General features: G+C 47.3%; 1 protein-coding gene across 5 annotated transcripts in view; it reads left to right on the top strand.

The window, feature by feature from the left end:
• The window catches only part of LOC121566851 (rho guanine nucleotide exchange factor TIAM1), a 195513-nt gene extending 181231 nt beyond the window's left edge, over positions 1-14282 (top strand). For all 5 annotated transcript variants that reach the window (XM_045214379.1, XM_045214386.1, XM_045214385.1 and 2 more), the window contains 9 exons: positions 1015-1123; positions 3650-3829; positions 4683-4801; positions 6829-6937; positions 7327-7385; positions 9310-9418; positions 11398-11485; positions 11779-11951; positions 12182-14282. In XM_045214379.1, the coding sequence (XP_045070314.1) occupies positions 1015-1123; positions 3650-3829; positions 4683-4801; positions 6829-6937; positions 7327-7385; positions 9310-9418; positions 11398-11485; positions 11779-11951; positions 12182-12759 (1524 nt within the window). In that variant the 3' untranslated portion in view covers positions 12760-14282. The remainder of the gene's footprint in view (positions 1-1014; positions 1124-3649; positions 3830-4682; positions 4802-6828; positions 6938-7326; positions 7386-9309; positions 9419-11397; positions 11486-11778; positions 11952-12181) is intronic.
• The last annotated feature ends 5787 nt before the right edge of the window (positions 14283-20069 follow it).

The raw sequence follows: 20069 nt of genomic DNA on the forward strand, positions 1-20069 counted from the left end.
GCAGCCCAAATAAATGCTTCACAGAGTTCAAGTCACAGACACATCTCAACATCAACTGTTCAGAGGGGACTGTGTGAATCAGGCCTTCATGGTCTAATTGCTGCAAAGAAACCACTACTAAAGGACACCAATAAGAAGAAGAGACCTGCTTGGGCCAAGAAACATGAGCAATGGACATTAGACCGGTGGAAATCTGTCCTTTGGTCTGGAGTCCAAATTGGAGATTTTTGGTTCCAACCACCGTGTCTTTGTGAGACGCGGTGTGTGTGAACGGATGATCTCTGCATGTGTAGTTCCCACTGTAAAGCATGGAGGAGGTGGTGTTATGGTGTGGGGCTGCTTTGCTGGTGACACTGTCTGTTATTTATTTAGAATTCAAGGCACACTTAACCAGCATGGCTACCACAGCATTCTGCAGCGATACGCCATCCCATCTGGTTTGGGCTTAGTGGGACTATCATTTGTTTTTCAACAGGACAATGACCCAACACACCTCCAGGCTGTGTAAGGGCTATTTTATCAAGAAGGAGAGTGATGGAGTGCTGCATCAGGTGACCTGGCCTCCACAATCCCCCGACCACAACCCAATTGAGATGGCTTAGGATGAGTCAGACGGCAGAGTGAAGGAAAAGCAGCCAACAAGTGCTCAGCATATGTGGGAACTCCTTTAAGACTGTTGTAAAAGCATTCCGAGTGAAGCTGGTTGAGAGAATGCCAAGAGTGTGCAAAGCTTTCATCAAGGCAAAGGGTGGCTACTTTGAAGAATCTCAAATATAAAATATATTTGGATTTGTTTAACACTTTTTTCGTTACTACATGATTCCATATGTGTTATTTCTTAGTTTTGATGTCTTCACTATTATTCTACAACGTAGAAAATAGTAAAAATAAAGAAAAACCCTTGAATGAGTAGGTGTGTCCAAACATTTGACTGGTACTGTACATCTGGCATTTTAACTGTCTGCCGTTTCCAAAACACATTGTGTAACCACGACTCTTTCCTCTCCTTCTCAGAAAATCCTCTTCTCTCTAGGAGGTTCCTTCCTGTACTATGCAGACCGTTTTAAGATCTACAGTGCGTTCTGCGCCAGCCACACCAAAGTGCCAAAGGTGCTCGTAAAAGGTGAGTTAAACACAGTTAGTGTGTGTCTGTGTCCAAGGTGCTCAGAAAGGGTTAATAAAACACAGTTAGCGTGTGTGTGCGTGGTTGTGTGTGTCCAAGGTGCTCAGAAAGGGATAATATACCTGAAGCATTCCTCCCTGTTTCCACCGACCCGACTTCCTGCACCCTGCACTATAGAGAAGAACTGCGTCCCAAATGGCACCCTATTCCCTACATAGTGCCCTACTTTTGTCCAATCCCCTATGAGCCCTGTTCAAAAGTAGTGCACTATATAGGGAATAGGGTGCCATTTGGGACCAAGTCTCTTAGGACAGTGTTTCTCAAACAGCGGGCCTAGGACCCCCTGGGGGCCTTAGTGAGCTTTCAAGGGGTCCCCGAATGACCTCTTCATATAAGGTCTCTTAGGACAGAGTTGAATGACCTCTTCATAGCTATAGCAGGTATCTTAGGACAGTGTTGAATGTCCTCTTCATAGCTATAGCAGGTCTCTTAGGACAGTGTTGAATGACCTCTTCATAGAAGGTCTCTTAGGACAGAGTTGAATGACCTCTTCATATAAGGTCTCTTAGGACAGTGTTGAATGTCCTATTCATATCTATAGCAGGTCTCTTAGGACAGTGTGAATGACCCCTTCATAGCAGGTCTCTTATGACAGTGTTGAATGACCTCTTCATAGCTATAGCAGGTCTCTTAGGACAGTGTTGAATGACCTCTTCATAGCAGGTCTCTTATGACAGTGTTGAATGACCTCTTCATATCTATTGCAGGTCTCTTAGGACAGTGTTGAAAGACCTCTTCATAGCAGGTCTCTTAGGACAGTGTTGAATGACCTCTTCATAGCTATAGCAGGTCTCTTAGGACAGTGTTGAATGACCTCTTCATAGCTATAGCAGGTCTCTTAGGACAGTGTTGAATGACCTCTTCATAGCAGGTCTCTTATGACAGTGTTGAATGACCTCTTCATAGCTATAGCAGGTCTCTTAGGACAGTGTTGAAAGACCTCTTCATAGCAGGTCTCTTAGGACAGTGTTAAATGACCTCTTCATAGCTATAGCAGGTCTCTTAGGACAGTGTTGAATGACCTCTTCATAGCTATAGCAGGTCTCTTAGGACAGTGTTGAATGACCTCTTCATAGCAGGTCTCTTATGACAGTGTTGAATGACCTCTTCATAGCTAGCAGGTCTCTTAGGACAGAGTTGAAAGACCTCTTCATAGCAGGTCTCTTAGGACAGTGTTGAATGTCCTCTTCATAGCTATAGCAGGTCTCTTAGGACAGTGTTGAATGACCTCTTCATAGCTATAGCAGGTCTCTTAGGACAGTGTTGAATGACCTCTTCATAGCAGGTCTCTTATGACAGTGTTGAATGACCTCTTCATAGAAGGTATCTTAGGACAGAGTTGAATGACATCTTCATAGAAGGTCTCTTAGGACAGTGTTGAATGTCCTCTTCATAGCTATAGCAGGTATCTTAGGACAGTGTTGAATGTCCTCTTCATAGCTATAGCAGGTCTCTTAGGACAGTGTTGAATGACCTCTTCATAGCAGGTCTCTTATGACAGTGTTGAATGACCTCTTCATAGCTATAGCAGGTCTCTTAGGACAGTGTTGAATGACCTCTTCATAGCTATAGCAGGTCTCTTAGGACAGTGTTGAAAGACCTCTTCATAGCATGTCTCTTATGACAGTGTTGAATGACCTCTTCATAGCTATAGCAGGTCTCTTAGGACAAGTGTTGAAAGACCTCTTCATAGCAGGTATCTTAGGACAGTGTTGAATGACCTCTTCATAGCTATAGCAGGTCTCTTAGGACAAGTGTTGAATGACCTCAGAAAATGTGGACTTGTGTTTTTCTGGTCTCGGTCTTGACTCTGTCTCGGACCCCTTGTCCCCCTCTCGGTCTCGCCCCCCCTCAGGTCTTGGTCTTGAATCGGTCTCGAACACAACACTGCTGTATATTCAACTCCCCAAAAGAGATGTTATTTTATGACCGTACACTTTAACAGATCACATCAGACTCGTGTCAAACTCATTCCACGGAGGACCGAGTGTCGGCTGGTTTTCGCTCACCTGGTTGTCTAGGTCACTAATTAGTAAAGAACTCCCCTCACCTGGTTGTCTAGGTCACTAATTAGTAAAGAACTCCCCTCACCTGGTTGTCTAGGTCACTAATTAGTAAAGAACTCCCCTCACCTGGTTGTCTAGGTCACTAATTAGTAAAGAACTCCCCTAACCTGGTTGTCTAGGTCACTAATTAGTAAAGAACTCCCCTAACCTGGTTGTCTAGGTCACTAATTAGTAAAGAACTCCCCTAACCTGGTTGTCTAGGTCTTAACTGAAAGGAAAAAACTAAAACCTGCAGACACTAGGCCCTGCATGGAATGAGTTTGACCCCTCTGCCATAAGAGCATGGTAGCAGCAAACAGTCGGGGGACGTTATGTTGGATGTTATTTAATTATCCAGCTCCTCTGAAACATGTGGAGGTTATGTGTGTAAAACCCTCTCCTCCGCTCTCATTGCATCTAGCTAAGACAGATGCAGACTTCAAGGCGTTTCTGGAAGAGAGGAACCCTAAACAGCAACACTCCTCAACCCTGGAGTCCTACCTGATCAAGCCCATCCAGAGAGTCCTGAAGTACCCACTTCTACTGAGGGAGCTGTACTCGCTGACTGACCCTGACAGTGAAGAACACTATCACCTGAATGGTAAGGTGGGAGGTCTGGAGCTGTACTCACTGACTTGACCCTGACAGTGAAGAACACTATCACCTGAATGGTAAGGTGGGAGGTCTGGAGCTGTACTCACTGACTTGACCCTGACAGTGAAGAACACTATCACCTGAATGGTAAGGTGGGAGGTCTGGAGCAGTACTCACTGACTTGACCCTGACAGTGAAGAACACTATCACCTGAATGGTAAGGTGGGAGGTCTGGAGCTGTACTCACTGACTGACCCTGACAGTGAAGAACACTATCACCTGAATGGTAAGGTGGGAGGTCTGGAGCAGTACTCACTGACTTGACCCTGACAGTGAAGAACACTATCACCTGAATGGTAAGGTGGGAGGTCTGGAGCAGTACTCACTGACTTGACCCTGACAGTGAAGAACACTATCACCTGAATGGTAAGGTGGGAGGTCTGGAGCTGTACTCACTGACTGACCCTGACAGTGAAGAACACTATCACCTGAATGGTAAGGTGGGAGGTCTGGAGCTGTACTCACTGACTGACCCTGACAGTGAAGAACACTATCACCTGAATGGTAAGGTGGGAGGTCTGGAGCAGTACTCACTGACTTGACCCTGACAGTGAAGAACACTATCACCTGAATGGGGAGGGAGGGAGGGTATGTGAGAGAGCATTACCATAAGGTCAGCAGTGTGTGTGTGTGTGTGTGTGTTTATGTATCATTATTTCATAGATGGAGAAATGGGTGCACTGCACACTACTTCTAGACAACATAAGATGAATACATGTAGTCATGGTGACAGTGAGTCATTTCCACTAATACATCACACTAATGGTGTTCCTCTTGTCTTCTCTCTGCATCCTGTTCAGTTGCTATGAAGGCCATGAACAAGGTGGCCAGTCACATCAATGAGATGCAGAAGATCCACGAGGAGTTTGGGTTGGTGTTTGACCAGCTCATAGCAGAGCAGAGTGGAGACAAGAAAGAGGTACGGTGATGTAAGAAGGCGGTACGGCGTATTGCAACGCCAGGGGTTGTGGGTTCGTTTCCCACGGGGGGGCCAGTATGAAAAAAATGTATGCACTCACTAACTGTAAGTCGCTCTGGATAAGAGCTAAAATGTAAATGTATGGGGTTGTTGTAAGAAAGAGGTACAATGGTGTTGTTGTAAAAAAGAGGTACGGTGTTGTTGTATGAAAGAGGTACGGTGTTGTTGTATGAAAGACATACGATGTTGTTGTTGTATGAAAGAGGTACAGTGTTGTTGTATGAAAGAGGTACAGTGTTGTTGTTGTATGAAAGACGTACAGTGTTGTTGTTGTATGAAAGACGTACAGTGTTGTTGTTGTATGAAAGACGTACAGTGTTGTTGTTGTATGAAAGACGTACAGTGTTGTTGTTGTGTGAAAGACGTACAGTGTTGTTGTTGTATGAAAGACGTACGGTGTTGTTGTATGAAAGAGGTACAGTGTTGTTGTTTGAAAGAGGTACAGTGTTGTTGTTTGAAAGACGTACGGTGGTGTTGTATGAAAGACGTACGGTGGTGTTGTTGTATGAAAGACGTACAGTGTTGTTGTTGTTGTATGAAAGACGTACAGTGTTGTTGTTGTATGAAAGAGGTACGGTGTTGTTGTATGAAAGAGGTACGGTGTTGTTGTATGAAAGAGGTACGGTGTTGTTGTATGAAAGAGGTACAGTGTTGTTGTATGAAAGAGGTACGGTGTTGTATGAAAGAGGTACGGTGTTGTATGAAAGAGGTATGTGTTGTATGAAAGAGGTACAGTGTTGTATGAAAGAGGTACAGTGTTGTATGAAAGAGGTACAGTGTTGTATGAAAGAGGTACAGTGTTGTATGAAAGAGGTACGGTGTTGTATGAAAGAGGTACAGTGTTGTATGAAAGAGGTACAGTGTTGTAGGAAAGAGGTACAGTGTTGTAGGAAAGAGGTACAGTGTTGTATGAAAGAGGTACAGTGTTGTATGAAAGAGGTACAGTGTTGTATGAAAGAGGTACGGTGTTGTATGAAAGAGGTACAGTGTTGTATGAAAGAGGTACAGTGTTGTAGGAAAGAGGTACAGTGTTGTAGGAAAGAGGTACGGTGTTGTATGAAAGAGGTACGGTGTTGTATGAAAGAGGTACGGTGTTGTATGAAAGAGGTACGGTGTTGTATGAAAGAGGTACGGTGTTGTATGAAAGAGGTACGGTGTTGTTGTATGAAAGAGGTACAGTGTTGTTGTATGAAAGAGGTACAGTGTTGTTGTATGAAAGAGGTACGGTGTTGTATGAAAGAGGTACAGTGTTGTATGAAAGAGGTACAGTGTTGTTGTATGAAAGAGGTACAGTGTTGTTGTATGAAAGAGGTACGGTGTTGTATGAAAGAGGTACGGTGTTGTATGAAAGAGGTACGGTGTTGTATGAAAGAGGTACGGTGTTGTTGTATGAAAGAGGTACGGTGTTGTTGTATGAAAGAGGTACGGTGTTGTATGAAAGAGGTACAGTGTTGTATGAAAGAGGTACGGTGTTGTATGAAAGAGGTACGGTGTTGTATGAAAGAGGTACGGTGTTGTTGTATGAAAGAGGTACGGTGTTGTATGAAAGAGGTACGGTGTTGTATGAAAGAGGTACGGTGTTGTATGAAAGAGGTACGGTGTTGTTGTATGAAAGAGGTACAGTGTTGTAGGAAAGAGGTACAGTGTTGTATGAAAGAGGTACGGTGTTGTATGAAAGAGGTACGGTGTTGTAGGAAGCCTCCTTATGTTCTCCAGGTGTGTCTGTGTTATCAGGCGGTGTCAGCAGCTGTTTGGCTCAAATTACACCCTTTTCCCTACATACTGTACTACTTTTGATAAGGGCCATGTCTCTGGTCAAAAGAAGTGCGCTATATAGGGAATAGGGTGTCGTTTGGGACGTTCTCTGAGTATGTTGAGGGATGGCATTGCTGTGACATTGGTGTGTTGCTAATGTAACATTGCTGTAACATTAGTGTGTTGTAACATGGTTGTGTTGTGTGTTCTAGGTTGCTGATCTGTCGATGGGTGACATGCTGCTCCACACCAGCGTAGCCTGGATCAACCCTCCCTCCTCCCTGGGCAAATGGAAGAAAGACCCCCAACTGGCTGCATTCAGTACGTTAAGGACAAGACCCAGTGTGCATCCGATATGGCCTTCTCAGAACCATGCAGCTAATGTGGTTTTAGTTCTAGAACAGGACTAGTGCTAGTTCTAGAACCTTCTCTTGATCACTCTTAGGCTGGCTGTCTGCTACATAAGGATACGTGTACCAATCTGTCTAATGACATAGGCTGTGTCCCCTATTCCCTATATAGTGCACAACTTTTGACCACAGCCCATTTGGGACTGAGTTGCAAGCCTGATAACCCAATTAAACATAATAATATATTATGGTAGCTTACTCGTGTATTTGAAATGTGTTACTCAAACACTGAAGTGGTTTTGAGAAATGAGTGTGAGAAGTCTTTCTGCTAACCCTCTCATCACCTTCTTCTTCGTTCAGTCTTCAAAACAGCTGTGGTGTTTGTGTGTAAGGATGGCTCCAAGCAGAAGAAGAAAATGGTGAGTTCCATCTCTCTTAAAGCGGCAATCAGCAGTTGAAACGAAAACGAAGCCCTTGTTTTGGTAAACAGCCGAGGGACGGGGCTGGAGAAATGTAACCACTCTCAAATTCAAAGACAGAGCTATGGATGCAAGGACTGACCATCCATGATATCAAAATGATAGTTTTAACCATGTTTTTAGGCTATACAGTTTTTGTTAAGATTTAGTTTGTTTACAAATAATGCAGTAGAACAAGCTTATATTTGGGGTTCTGATGGGGTACGACAGTTGAACTAAGCTCATGAGGCATTTTTAAGTTATATTCTTCAAGAATCAATGGGTACATATCATTCATGTATAAGTCCAAAAATGGATGTAGCAACTGTTGATTTCCCCTTTAACACAACCCACTTTCAACCATGGTTTCTGCGAATCCTACCAGTGATATTCCCTTCCCATCTAGTGGTTCTAATGAATCCTACCAGTGATATTCCCTTCCCATCAAGGGGTTCTAATGAATCCTACCAGTGATATTCCCTTCCCATCTAGTGGTTCTAATGAATCCTACCAGTGATATTCCCTTCCCATCAAGGGGTTCTAATGAATCCTACCAGTGATATTCCCTTCCCATCAAGGGGTTCTAATGAATCCTACCAGTGATATTCCCTTCCCATCAAGGGGTTCTAATGAATCCTACCAGTGATATTCCCTTCCCATCAAGGGGTTCTAATGAATCCTACCAGTGATATTCCCTTCCCATCAAGGGGTTCTAATGAATCCTACCAGTGATATTCCCTTCCCATCAAGGGGTTCTAATGAATCCTACCAGTGATATTCCCTTCCCATCAAGGGGTTCTAATGAATCCTACCAGTGATATTCCCTTCCCATCAAGGGGTTCTAAGGAATCCTACCAGTGATATTCCCCTTCCCATCAAGGGGTTCTAATGAATCCTACCAGTGATATTCCCTTCCCATCAAGGGGTTCTAATGAATCCTACCAGTGATATTCCCTTCCCATCAAGGGGTTCTAATGAATCCTACCAGTGATATTCCCTTCCCATCAAGGGGTTCTAATGAATCCTACCAGTGATATTCCCTTCCCATCAAGGGGTTCTAATGAATCCTACCAGTGATATTCCCTTCCCATCAAGGGGTTCTAATGAATCCTACCAGTGATATTCCCTTCCCATCAAGGGGTTCTAATGAATCCTACCAGTGATATTCCCTTCCCATCAAGGGGTTCTAATGAATCCTACCAGTGATATTCCCTTCCCATCAAGGGGTTCTAATGAATCCTACCAGTGATATTCCCTTCCCATCAAGGGGTTCTAAGGAATCCTACCAGTGATATTCCCTTCCCATCAAGGGGTTCTAATGAATCCTACCAGTGATATTCCCTTCCCATCAAGGGGTTCTAATGAATCCTACCAGTGATATTCCCTTCCCATCAAGGGGTTCTAAGGAATCCTACCAGTGATATTCCCTTCCCATCAAGGGGTTCTAATGTATTTGGTTTTGTTGAAGCACCACTTCCATGACTAGTCCAGCGGGTCAGTGGTACCTTCCATGACTAGTCCAGTGGGTCAGTGGTACCTTCCATGACTAGTCCAGCGGGTCAGTGGTACCTTCCATGACTAGTCCAGTGGGTCAGTGGTCCCTTCCATGACTAGTCCAGCGGGTCAGTGGTACCTTCCATGACTAGTCCAGCGGGTCAGTGGTCCCAGCTGATGTAAAACACGTATCACACAGTCATCTAAACCATTCTGCAGCTCACACCCCTGTAACATATAAAAGCTTTATAAAGCATTCATAAAGTCTTCATAAGCATTACATAGATACTTCGGAAATGATTTATGCATCTGTTGGGGTGTGTATCTGTCTGTTGGGGTGTGTATCTGTCTGTTGGGGGGTGTATCTAAGGTCTGTCTGTGTGTCTCTCAGGGTGGCTCCCATCGAGCATCGTCAGTCTCGTCTGAAGACAAGGACCCATTCCGCTTCCGTCACATGATCTCCACAGACACCCTCCAAGTCCGAGCCCTCAATAACCAAGGTACAGTTCAATATAGAGCCCTCAATAACCAAGGTACAGTTCAATATAGAGCCCTCAATAACCAAGGTACAGTTCAATATAGAGCCCTCAATAACCAAGGTACAGTTCAATATAGAGCCCTCAATAACCAAGGTACAGTTCAATATAGAGCCCTCAATAACCAAGGTACAGTACAATATAGAGCCCTCAATAACCAAGGTACAGTTCAATATAGAGCCCTCAATAACCAATGTACAGTACAATATAGAGCCCTCAATAACCAAGGTACAGTTCAATATAGAGCCCTCAATAACCAATGTACAGTTCAATATAGAGCCCTCAATGACCAATGTACAGTTCAATATAGAGCCCTCAATAACCAAGGTACAGTACAATATAGAGCCCTCAATAACCAAGGCACAGTTCAATATAGAGCCCTCAATAACCAAGGTACAGTTCAATATAGAGCCCTCAATAACCAATGTACAGTACAATATAGAGCCCTCAATAACCAAGGTACAGTACAATTCAATATAGAGCCCTCAATAACCAAGGTACAGTTCAATATAGAGCCCTCAATAACCAAGGTACAGTTCAATATAGAGCCCTCAATAACCAAGGTACAGTACAATATAGAGCCCTCAATAACCAAGGTACAGTACAATATAGAGCCCTCAATAACCAAGGTACAGTTCAATATAGAGCCCTCAATGACCAATGTACAGTTCAATATAGAGCCCTCAATAACCAAGGTACAGTACAATATAGAGCCCTCAATAACCAAGGTACAGTACAATTCAATATAGAGCCCTCAATAACCAAGGCACAGTCCAATATAGAGCCCTCAATAACCAAGGTACAGTACAATATAGAGCCCTCAATAACCAAGGTACAGTACAATATAGAGCCCTCAATAACCAAGGTACAGTACAATATAGAGCCCTCAATAACCAATGTACAGTTCAATATAGAGCCCTCAATAACCAATGTACAGTTCAATATAGAGCCCTCAATAACCAATGTACAGTTCAATATAGAGCCCTCAATAACCAAGGCACAGTTCAATATAGAGCCCTCAATAACCAAGGCACAGTTCAATATAGAGCCCTCAATAACCAAGGTACAGTACAATATAGAGCCCTCAATAACCAAGGTACAGTTCAATATAGAGCCCTCAATAACCAAGGTACAGTTCAATATAGAGCCCTCAATAACCAAGGCACAGTTCAATATAGAGCCCTCAATAACCAAGGTACAGTACAATATAGAGCCCTCAATAACCAAGGTACAGTTCAATATAGAGCCCTCAATAACCAAGGTACAGTTCAATATAGAGCCCTCAATAACCAAGGCACAGTTCAATATAGAGCCCTCAATAACCAAGGTACAGTACAATATAGAGCCCTCAATAACCAAGGTACAGTTCAATATAGAGCCCTCAATAACCAAGGTACAGTTCAATATAGAGCCCTCAATAACCAAGGTACAGTTCAATATAGAGCCCTCAATAACCAATGTACAGTTCAATATAGAGCCCTCAATAACCAATGTACAGTTCAATATAGAGCCCTCAATAACCAAGGTACAGTTCAATATAGAGCCCTCAATAACCAAGGTACAGTTCAATATAGAACCCTCAATAACCAAGGTACAGTACAATATAGAGCCCTCAATAACCAATGTACAGTTCAATATAGAGCCCTCAATAACCAAGGTACAGTTCAATATAGAGCCCTCAATAACCAAGGTACAGTTCAATATAGAACCCTCAATAACCAAGGTACAGTACAGTGAGCCATACTGATGAATCCTGAAATACATTTACGTTTTGTCACATGTCCTTCTCTGTCTGAATAGACATGATTGTAATGTTCTCTGTCTGAATATACATGATTGTAATGTTCTCTGTCTGAATAGACGAGTGAGATTATGAAGATAGTCAGTGAGCTGTACTGTTCTGTACGTGAGGCTATAACTGTGTGTGTGTGTGTTCCTCGCAGACGGAGAGGGCTCTGCCGTGTGTGAGATCGTCCACGTCAAGTCCGAGTCAGAAGGACGGCCGGAGAGGACATTCCACCTGTGCTGCAGGTGAGCCTCCTGATGGCATGTCTGTCAGTCCTGACGGAGGACGATAATGACATTAAGTCACTGATTTATTTTGGAACCACCTTCAAAAGCGTTTAATAGTTTTCATTTTAAATAATTTAATTATTTTCATATTTAATTAATTTATATAGCGCCTTTCCAAATGCCCAAGGCACTGTAAGAGGGGAAACTCCTTGATGCTGTTTAATGTTGTGGCTGTTGGCCTATATATGTCTGAACGATCTGAGAACGTCTTAATCATCCAAACAAATTAAATCAATTTCTGTCTCATCCAGTTCTGTGGACAGTAAGAAGGACTTCCTGAAGACAATCCACTCCATCCTGAGAGATAAACAACGGCGTCAGCTGATGAAGACAGAGTCTCTACCCCCCAACCAGCAGTACGTCCCCTTCGGAGGCAAACGCCTCTGTGCCCTGAAGGGAGCGAGACCTGCCATGCACAGAGCAGGTAGGGGGGCGGGGTGGGGGTGGCGTGCGTGCGCGTGCGTGTGTGTGTGTGTGTGTGTGTGCGCGCGCGCGTGCGTGTGTATGTGTGTGAGCGTGATTAAAGCAGGTAAAAGCTAACACCTAGCTTACGCTGTGTATATTTTATATCTCATCTGTTGAATGTTGAAGCAAGGTTATCTAATCAATCCATGCCACTGAAACCATGACGTGTGTCTGTCCTTCCCTCTGCAGTGTCAGACCCGGCGCGGACCCTGGGCCGGAGGAAGCTGGTGCGGAACCGTTTCACCATCGACACAGACATCGTCTTCGATGGCGAACCGGACCAGGATTCCCCTCTGTCCCCACTGTCCCCCGAAGAGCCTGAGGGGCGGGGACAAAAGGAAGGACAGGGACGGGGAGAGACAGACCGCTGGGTGGAGGAGCAGTTTGACCTGGAGCGTTACGAGGAGGAGCAGGAGACGCAGGCGGAAGGAGGAGGAGGAGACGTGAAAGAGACGGACATCCTTAGTGACGACGACGATTTCTGCCAGTCTGTCAGAGGACCCTCCACTGAACCCCCATCCACCACAGACCTAGAGGGGCCTGTAGGGGCCTTGTCCCTGGGAGAGGAAGGCCAAGAGGTGGGCCCTAAACACCCCCAGCTCCAGGGAGCCACGGGGACCACTACCCCAGGGATGAGGCTCTCCCACCTGGGGAAGCAGTGTGCCCTGGTTGGTGTGAGTGTGGATGACCAGGGGGCTAGGGAGGAGGGTGAGGACATCTGGGTACGCAGGGAGGACTGCCCCCCCGGACACACAGAGCTAGACTAGAAGAAGAGACAGAACGCTACAGACCGTGTGCCTCAGACAGAAAGCTTTACATGACACTGCGTCCCAAACGGCACCATTAGTGCACTTCTTTTGACCAGGGCCTATAGGGTATCCCATAGGGCTCTGGACAAAAGTAGTGCACCACATAGGGAATAGGGTGCCATTTGGGACGCAGCCGTGGGCTACAAGACAAGAGGCGATCAGTGAACTCTCAATCAATCCCCATCCATCAATAATGTACGGCACAGCTACTTTGAGAGAACTCCTCCTTGCCAATGTGGTTGAACGTGTTGTTTTGTAGTGTACAGATAGACTGGTGAACCTTGAACTGAAGCCCTCCAATGGGAGCAATACTGGAATACAGGGAGAAGAAGGGGTCTTATCCAATCAACCAATGATATGGCGACATGGAGGGGGGGTCTTCCAATCATGGTGACGTAGAGGCCAAGCTGTAAGAGGCTGACACTGACAGACTGACTGTCTAACGGGACAATCATGGACCCTAATCAATACTGTTGATTGGCATGGTTTGCACATAGGGGCAGATTCCTGACTATGGGTATCCTGCTTATTGTTGCCACGTGGGTATTTGTTGTGAACACATGAAGCCTTGACTGAGAGACCGAGACTTTGTATCATAGTAAAGGGCTGTATATTATTTCAATATCAAATAATACACAATGACAGAGGACCGACTAGTCAAGTCTTTCGAAGTTGACTGTTTCCACATTATTCTCTTTATCTCCACACTTTTTTTTTTGCAGCAGCAGTTTACTTTCTTGGTTGCGTATATAATCTTGACCTCCTGTTTTGCAAACCGAAACCAGGCTAGCTTTTTTAGTCTCAAAACGATTTAGTTTGTTCTGTGATGACATAGAATAACAGATGTATGTTTTATTAACCCCGTCTTCACTCTTTACTGAGGCAGTTTTTTTTTCTTTTCTTATTTTTACTCAACTAAATCCTGTTTTACTTGAATTGTCATATTTATCATTTTTCTCTTTAGGTTTAAAAAACAACAACTTTCCAGTCATGTTATCAACCTTTACTGCTCTTTAGTACAGCCGTTCTGATTAGCTACTACTCTCTCTCACCTTTAGTATGACCAACACTGTTTGTGCACATTCTTTGTTGTGGAGAACTTGCGTATACATTCAATAGTATTTTTCTGTTAAGAAATGAAATCTTGTTGTTCAACCACTAATAATGCATTTTCAAACCATATTTTTTATTTATTTGTTTAGTGTATTGGTGTTGATGATATTTGCCACCACAACAGACCCCCCCCCCAAAAAAATAACTTTCTCAAATAAATGCCAAACTTGCTGGATGCAATCAAGATGGTGTAGATGTCGAAACTAGTGGAAAATGTTGAAGTTGAAAATAAATCCTATAATAATAATAATAATAATATTTCTTGTGAAACAACCCAGTGTGCTACTAAGACTACATTTGTATTACTCTGTATGTAAATATTACAATGTATTGATATCATATCAAATAAATTGGTTTCCTACTTATCATCTACAGCTCTGTACTGTTGTTTTCAGTCATGGTTTGGTTCAACCTCAGCCTCTAGTGGTTTCTATGGACTGTGAAAGGTTGCAGAGAACCGTTTTGTCAAGAGACAGAGCGACACTTCGGTACAAAATGCCCAGACATGTCTGGAATAAATAGCAAATTCTGAGAAAACTATTCCTCTAGGTGATCCGGAAAGAGAGGGAAGACCACACTGTTTCAGAACAGCAGGTGAGCAGCAGAACAGGTGAAAACTCTGACTTTCAAGACCACAGAGCAGCCGCTGAAGTCAGACAAGCACAGTCAACGAGGGATGAGAAGAGAGAGAGAGATCGATGTGAGCCAGAGAAAGAGGTGAGAGGAGGTCTGCTGCATAGGGCTATTCTGAACAGGTCAACCTGTCTCATTGAGAAGCTGCCAAACTGTAGCAGCATGACTGTCCTGCTCACAGCCAGGAGGTGAAATAATGGGTCAGGTCTCTGGAGAGGAAAGACAGGGAGGAGGAAGAGGGACAGAGAGGAGGAAGAGGGACAGAGAGGAGGAAGAGGGACAGAGAGGAGGAGGAGGAGGAAGAGGGACAGAGAGGAGGAAGAGGGACAGAGAGGAGGAGTGGGACAGAGAGGAGGAGGAGGAAGAGGGACAGAGGAGGAGAGGGACAGAGAAGAGGAAGAGGGGGACAGAGGAGGAAGAGGGACAGAGAGGTGGAGGAGGAAGAGGGACAGAGAGGTGGAGGAGGAAGAGAGGGACAGAGAGGAGGAAGAGGGACAAAGGAGGAAGGAGGACAGAGAGGAGGAAGGAGGACAGAGAGGAGGAAGGAGGACAGAGAGGAGGAAGGAGGACAGAGAGGAGGAAGGAGGACAGAAAGGAGGAGAGGGACAGAGAGGAGGAAGAGGGGGCAGAGAGGAGTAGAGGGACAGAGAGGAGGAAGAGGGACAGAGAGGAGGAAGGAGGACAGAAAGGAGGAGAGGGACAGAGAGGAGGAAGAGGGACAGAAAGGAGGAAGAGGGACAGAGAGGAGGAAGAGGGACAGAAAGGAGGAGAGGGACAGTGAGGAGGAAGAGGGGGACAGAGAGGAGGAAGAGGGACATAGAGGAAGAAGGAGGACAGAAAGGAGGAGAGGGACAGAGAGGAGGAAGAGGGGGATAGAGAGGAGGAAGAGGGACAGAAAGGAGGAGAGGGACAGAGAGGAGGAAGAGGGACAGAAAGGAGGAGAGGGACAGAGAGGAGGAAGAGGGGGACAGAGAGGGGCAAGAGGGACAGAGAGGGGCAAGAGAGACAGAGAGGAGGAAGAGGGGCAGAGAGGAGGAAGGAGGACAGAAAGGTGGAGAGGGACAGAAAGGAGGAGCGGGACAGAGAGGAAGAGAGGGACAGAGAGGAGGAGGAAGAGGAGAGGGACAGAGGAGGAGGAGAGGGACAGAGAGTAGGAAGAGGGACAGAGAGGAGGAAGAGGGGGACAGAGAGGAGGAGAGGGACAGAGAGGAGGAAGAGGGACAGAGAGGAGGAAGAGGGACAGAGGAGGAAGAGGGGGACAGAGGAGGAAGAGGGGGACAGAGAGGAGGAAGAGGGAAAGAGAGGACTAAGAGGGGGACAGAGAGGAGGAGGAGGAAGAGGGACAGAGAGGAGGAAGAGGGACAGAAAGGAGGAGAGGGACAGAGAGGGGGAAGAGGGGGACAGAGAGGAAGAGGGACAGAGAGGGGCAAGAGGGACAGAGAGGAGGAAGAGGGACAGAGAGGAGGAAGAGGGACAGAGAGAAGGAAGGAGGACAGAGAGGAGGAAGAGGGACAGAGAGAAGGAAGGAGGACAGAAAGGAGGAGAGGGACAGAGAGGAGGAAGAGGGACAGAAAGGAGGAGAGGGACAGAAAGGAGGAGAGGGACAGAGAGGAGGAGGAAGAGGAGAGGGACAGAGAGGAGGAAGAGGGACAGAGGAGGAGGAGAGGGACAGAGAGGAGGAAGAGGGACAGAGGAGGAGGAGAGGGACAGAGAGGAGGAAGAGGGACAGAGAGGAGGAAGAGGGACAGAGGAGGAGGAGAGGGACAGAGAGGAGGAAGAGGGACAGAGAGGAGGAAGAGGGACAGAGAGGAGGAGAGGGACAGAGAGGAAGAGGGACAGAGGAAGAGAGGGACAAAGAGGAGGAGGAGGAAGAGGGACAGAGGAGGAATTGAGGGACAGAGAGGGACAGAGAGGAGGAAGAGGGACAGAGAGGAGGAAGAGGGACAGAGAGGAGGAGAGGGACAGAGAGGAGGAGGAGGAAGAGGGACAGAGGAAGAGAGGGACAGAGAGGAGGAGAGGGACAGAGAGGTGGAGGAGGGACAGAGAGGAGGAAGAGGGACAGAGAGGAGGAAGAGGGACAGAGAGGAGGAATTGAGACAGAGAGGAGGAAGGGGCCGGGAGGAGGAAGAGGGACAGAGAGGAGGAAGAGAGGGACAGAGAGGAGGAAGAGAGGGACATAGAGGAGGACAGGGACAGAGAGGAGGAGGAGGAAGAGGGACAGGGAGGAGGGGAGGGACTGAGAAGAGGAGGAGGATGAGGAGGAAGAGAGACAGAGAGGAGGAAGAGAGACAGAGAGGAGGAAGAGGGACAGAGAGGAGGAGAGGGACAGAGAGGAGGAGGAGGAAGAGGGACAGGGAGGAGGGGAGGGACTGAGAAGAGGATGAGGAGGAAGAGCAACAGAGAGGAGGAAGAGAGACAGAGAGGAGGAGAGGGACAGAGGAGAGGAGGAAGAGGGACAGAGGAGGAGATGGACAGAGGAGAGGAGAAAGAGGGACAGAGTGGAGGAGAGCAGGGAGGTGTAGAGCAGTGTATTTGCTTGGCCCTTGTCATGAAAACATGGAGCAGCCATGGTTTCCCCTCCCTGAGCCCCTCCCTCCCTGTCAGTCTGCTCTGGTCTTTAACCACTAACAGGACACAACAGGGCTATGTCCGGCAGGAGATGAATGTACTGGTGTTTTCCTTGTACAAAAAAACTTAATTAAACCCAGACTACATGTCATTAACCCAACCTATTAAACCCAACCTATCCCCTCCCCTCCCGTATTTGTGTCCTTGTGAAGACAAAGTTCCGTCACTAATGACACCCTATTCTCTATGTAGTGCACTACTTTTTAATCAGAGCCATATAGTGTACTTAATAGGGAATAGGGTGCCATTTGGGGCACAGCCCTTATCTTGGCAAGGGAGTGAGTTTGCTGGAGATGTTGTCTCTGACAGTCACCCTGGCTGGCCACTGTCACTCACTCACACACACACTCACACACACACACACCCTGTCACTCACCTAACTAACACGGCTGATCAGTGGCTTGATTGAGTCTGGAACCATCTCTCGCTCTGATCTCTGGAACAGGGATAATTGACAGTGACACGGAGTGCGTGTGTGTCCACTCCACACAGCCAGTAGGTCCACACTGAGTGCAGTGGAATAGATGAGAGAGTAGAGGGGGGGGGACAGGGCTCCACTACTGCAGCACTACAGAGCCCCAGAGTAGAGGGGGAACAGGGCTCCCTACTGCAGCACTACAGAGCTCCAGAGTAGAGGGGGGGCTCCACTACTGCAGCACTACAGAGCCCCAGAGTAGAGGGGGGAACAGGGCTCCACTACTGCAGCACTACAGAGCCCCAGAGTAGAGGGGGAACAGGGCTCCCACTACTGCAGCACTACAGAGCCCCAGAGTAGAGAGGGGGAACAGGGCTCCACTACTGCAGCACTACAGAGCCCCAGAGTAGAGGGGGAACAGGGCTCCACTACTGCAGCACTACAGAGCCCCAGAGTAGAGGGGGAACAGGGCTCCCTACTGCAGCACTACAGAGCCCCAGAGTAGAGGGGGGAACAGGGCTCCACTACTGCAGCACTACAGAGCCCCAGAGTAGAGGGGGGAACAGGGCTCCACTACTACAGCACTACAGAGCCCCAGAGTAGAGGGGGGAACAGGGCTCCACTACTACAGCACTACAGAGCCCCCAGAGTAGAGGGGGACAGGGCTCCACTACTGCAGCACTACAGAGCCCCAGAGTAGAGGGGGAACAGGGCTCCACTACTGCAGCACTACAGAGCCCCAGAGTAGAGGGGGAACAGGGCTCCACTACTGCAGCACTACAGAGCCCCAGAGTAGAGGGGGGACAGGGCTCCACTACTGCAGCACTACAGAGCCCCAGAGTAGAGGGGGGAACAGGGCTCCACTACTACAGCACTACAGAGCCCCAGAGTAGAGGGGGGGACAGGGCTCCACTACTGCAGCACTACAGAGCCCCAGAGTAGAGGGGGGAACAGGGCTCCACTACTGCAGCACTACAGAGCCCCAGAGTAGGGGGAACAGGGCTCCACTACTGCAGCACTACAGAGCCCCAGAGTAGAGGGGGGGACAGGGCTCCACTACTGCAGCACTACAGAGCCCCAGAGTAGAGGGGGAACAGGGCTCCACTACTGCAGCACTACAGAGCCCCAGAGTAGAGGGGGACAGGGCTCCACTACTGCAGCACTACAGAGCCCCAGAGTAGAGGGGGGACAGGGCTCCACTACTGCAGCACTACAGAGCCCCAGAGTAGAGGGGGACAGGGCTCCACTACTGCAGCACTACAGAGCCCCAGAGTAGAGGGGGACAGGGCTCCCTACTGCAGCACTACAGAGCCCCAGAGTAGAGGGGGACAGGGCTCCACTACTGCAGCACTACAGAGCCCCAGAGTAGAGGGGGGGGGGACAGGGCTCCACTACTGCAGCACTACAGAGCCCCAGAGTAGAGGGGGGGGGGGGGACAGGGCTCCACTACTGCAGCACTACAGAGCCCCAGATGGGCTTTATAGTGTGTTGTTGAGGCTACAGCTGACACCCTGTTACGGTTCAACCCCTCCTGTTGATGGAATCCATCAGAGCCTGAGTGGAGAGAGACAGGAGTGGAAAGAGAGAGAGAGGAGTGGAGAGAGACAGGAGTGGAGAGAGAGAGAGGGGAGTGGAGAGATACAGGAGTGGAGAGAGAGAGAGGGGAGTGGAGAGAGACAGGAGTGGAGAGAGAGAGAGGGGAGTGGAGAGACACAGGAGTGGAGAGAGAGAGAGAGGGGAGTGGAGAGAGACAGGAGAGGAGAGAGAGAGAGGGCAGTGGAGAGAGACAGGAGTGGAGAGAGAGAGAGAGAGAGGGGAGTGGAGAGAGACAGGAGTGGAGAGAGAGAGAGGGCAGTGGAGAGAGACAGGAGTGGAGAGAGACAGGAGTGGAGAGAGAGAGAGGGGAGTGGAGTGGAGAGAGACAGGAGTGGAGAGAGAGAGAGGGGAGTGGAGAGAGACAGGAGTGGAGAGAGAGAGACAGGAGTGGAGAGAGAGAACGGAGGAACGGGTTTAATGAGAAGTGACTGGAGGAGACGGCAATCTGAGTCTGCAGGACTATAATTTATGTAGGTTCTGTCCCAAATGGGACCCACTTTCACTTTAAATGTCCAGCTATAGCACTTTGAATGAATTATTTTGTGTAGTTTCTGTGTTTTCATGTTTTATGTACTATCTTTTTAAGCACATGACCAAATGAATTTCCCCCTGGTGGGATTAATTCAGTTAATCTGAATCTGAATCTTCCCTATTAAGTACACTACTTTTGTCCCGGTCCCATAGGGCTCTGGTGAAAAGTAGTGCACTATGTAGGGAATAGGGTGCCATTTAGGACACATGAAGGGAATAGTCTCCATTTATCTTATTGTCCAATATGCTACAGACAAGAGACTAGTTTTAAGGCTATTTTTAAAGGGGGCTACTATAAAAGATTAGGGAGGGAGGAGAGAGGCGGGGGGAGGGAGGAGAGGCAGGGGAAGGG

The sequence above is a fragment of the Coregonus clupeaformis genome, chromosome 5, assembly GCF_020615455.1.
Source record: "Coregonus clupeaformis isolate EN_2021a chromosome 5, ASM2061545v1, whole genome shotgun sequence".
Taxonomy (NCBI): Eukaryota; Metazoa; Chordata; class Actinopteri; order Salmoniformes; family Salmonidae; genus Coregonus; species Coregonus clupeaformis.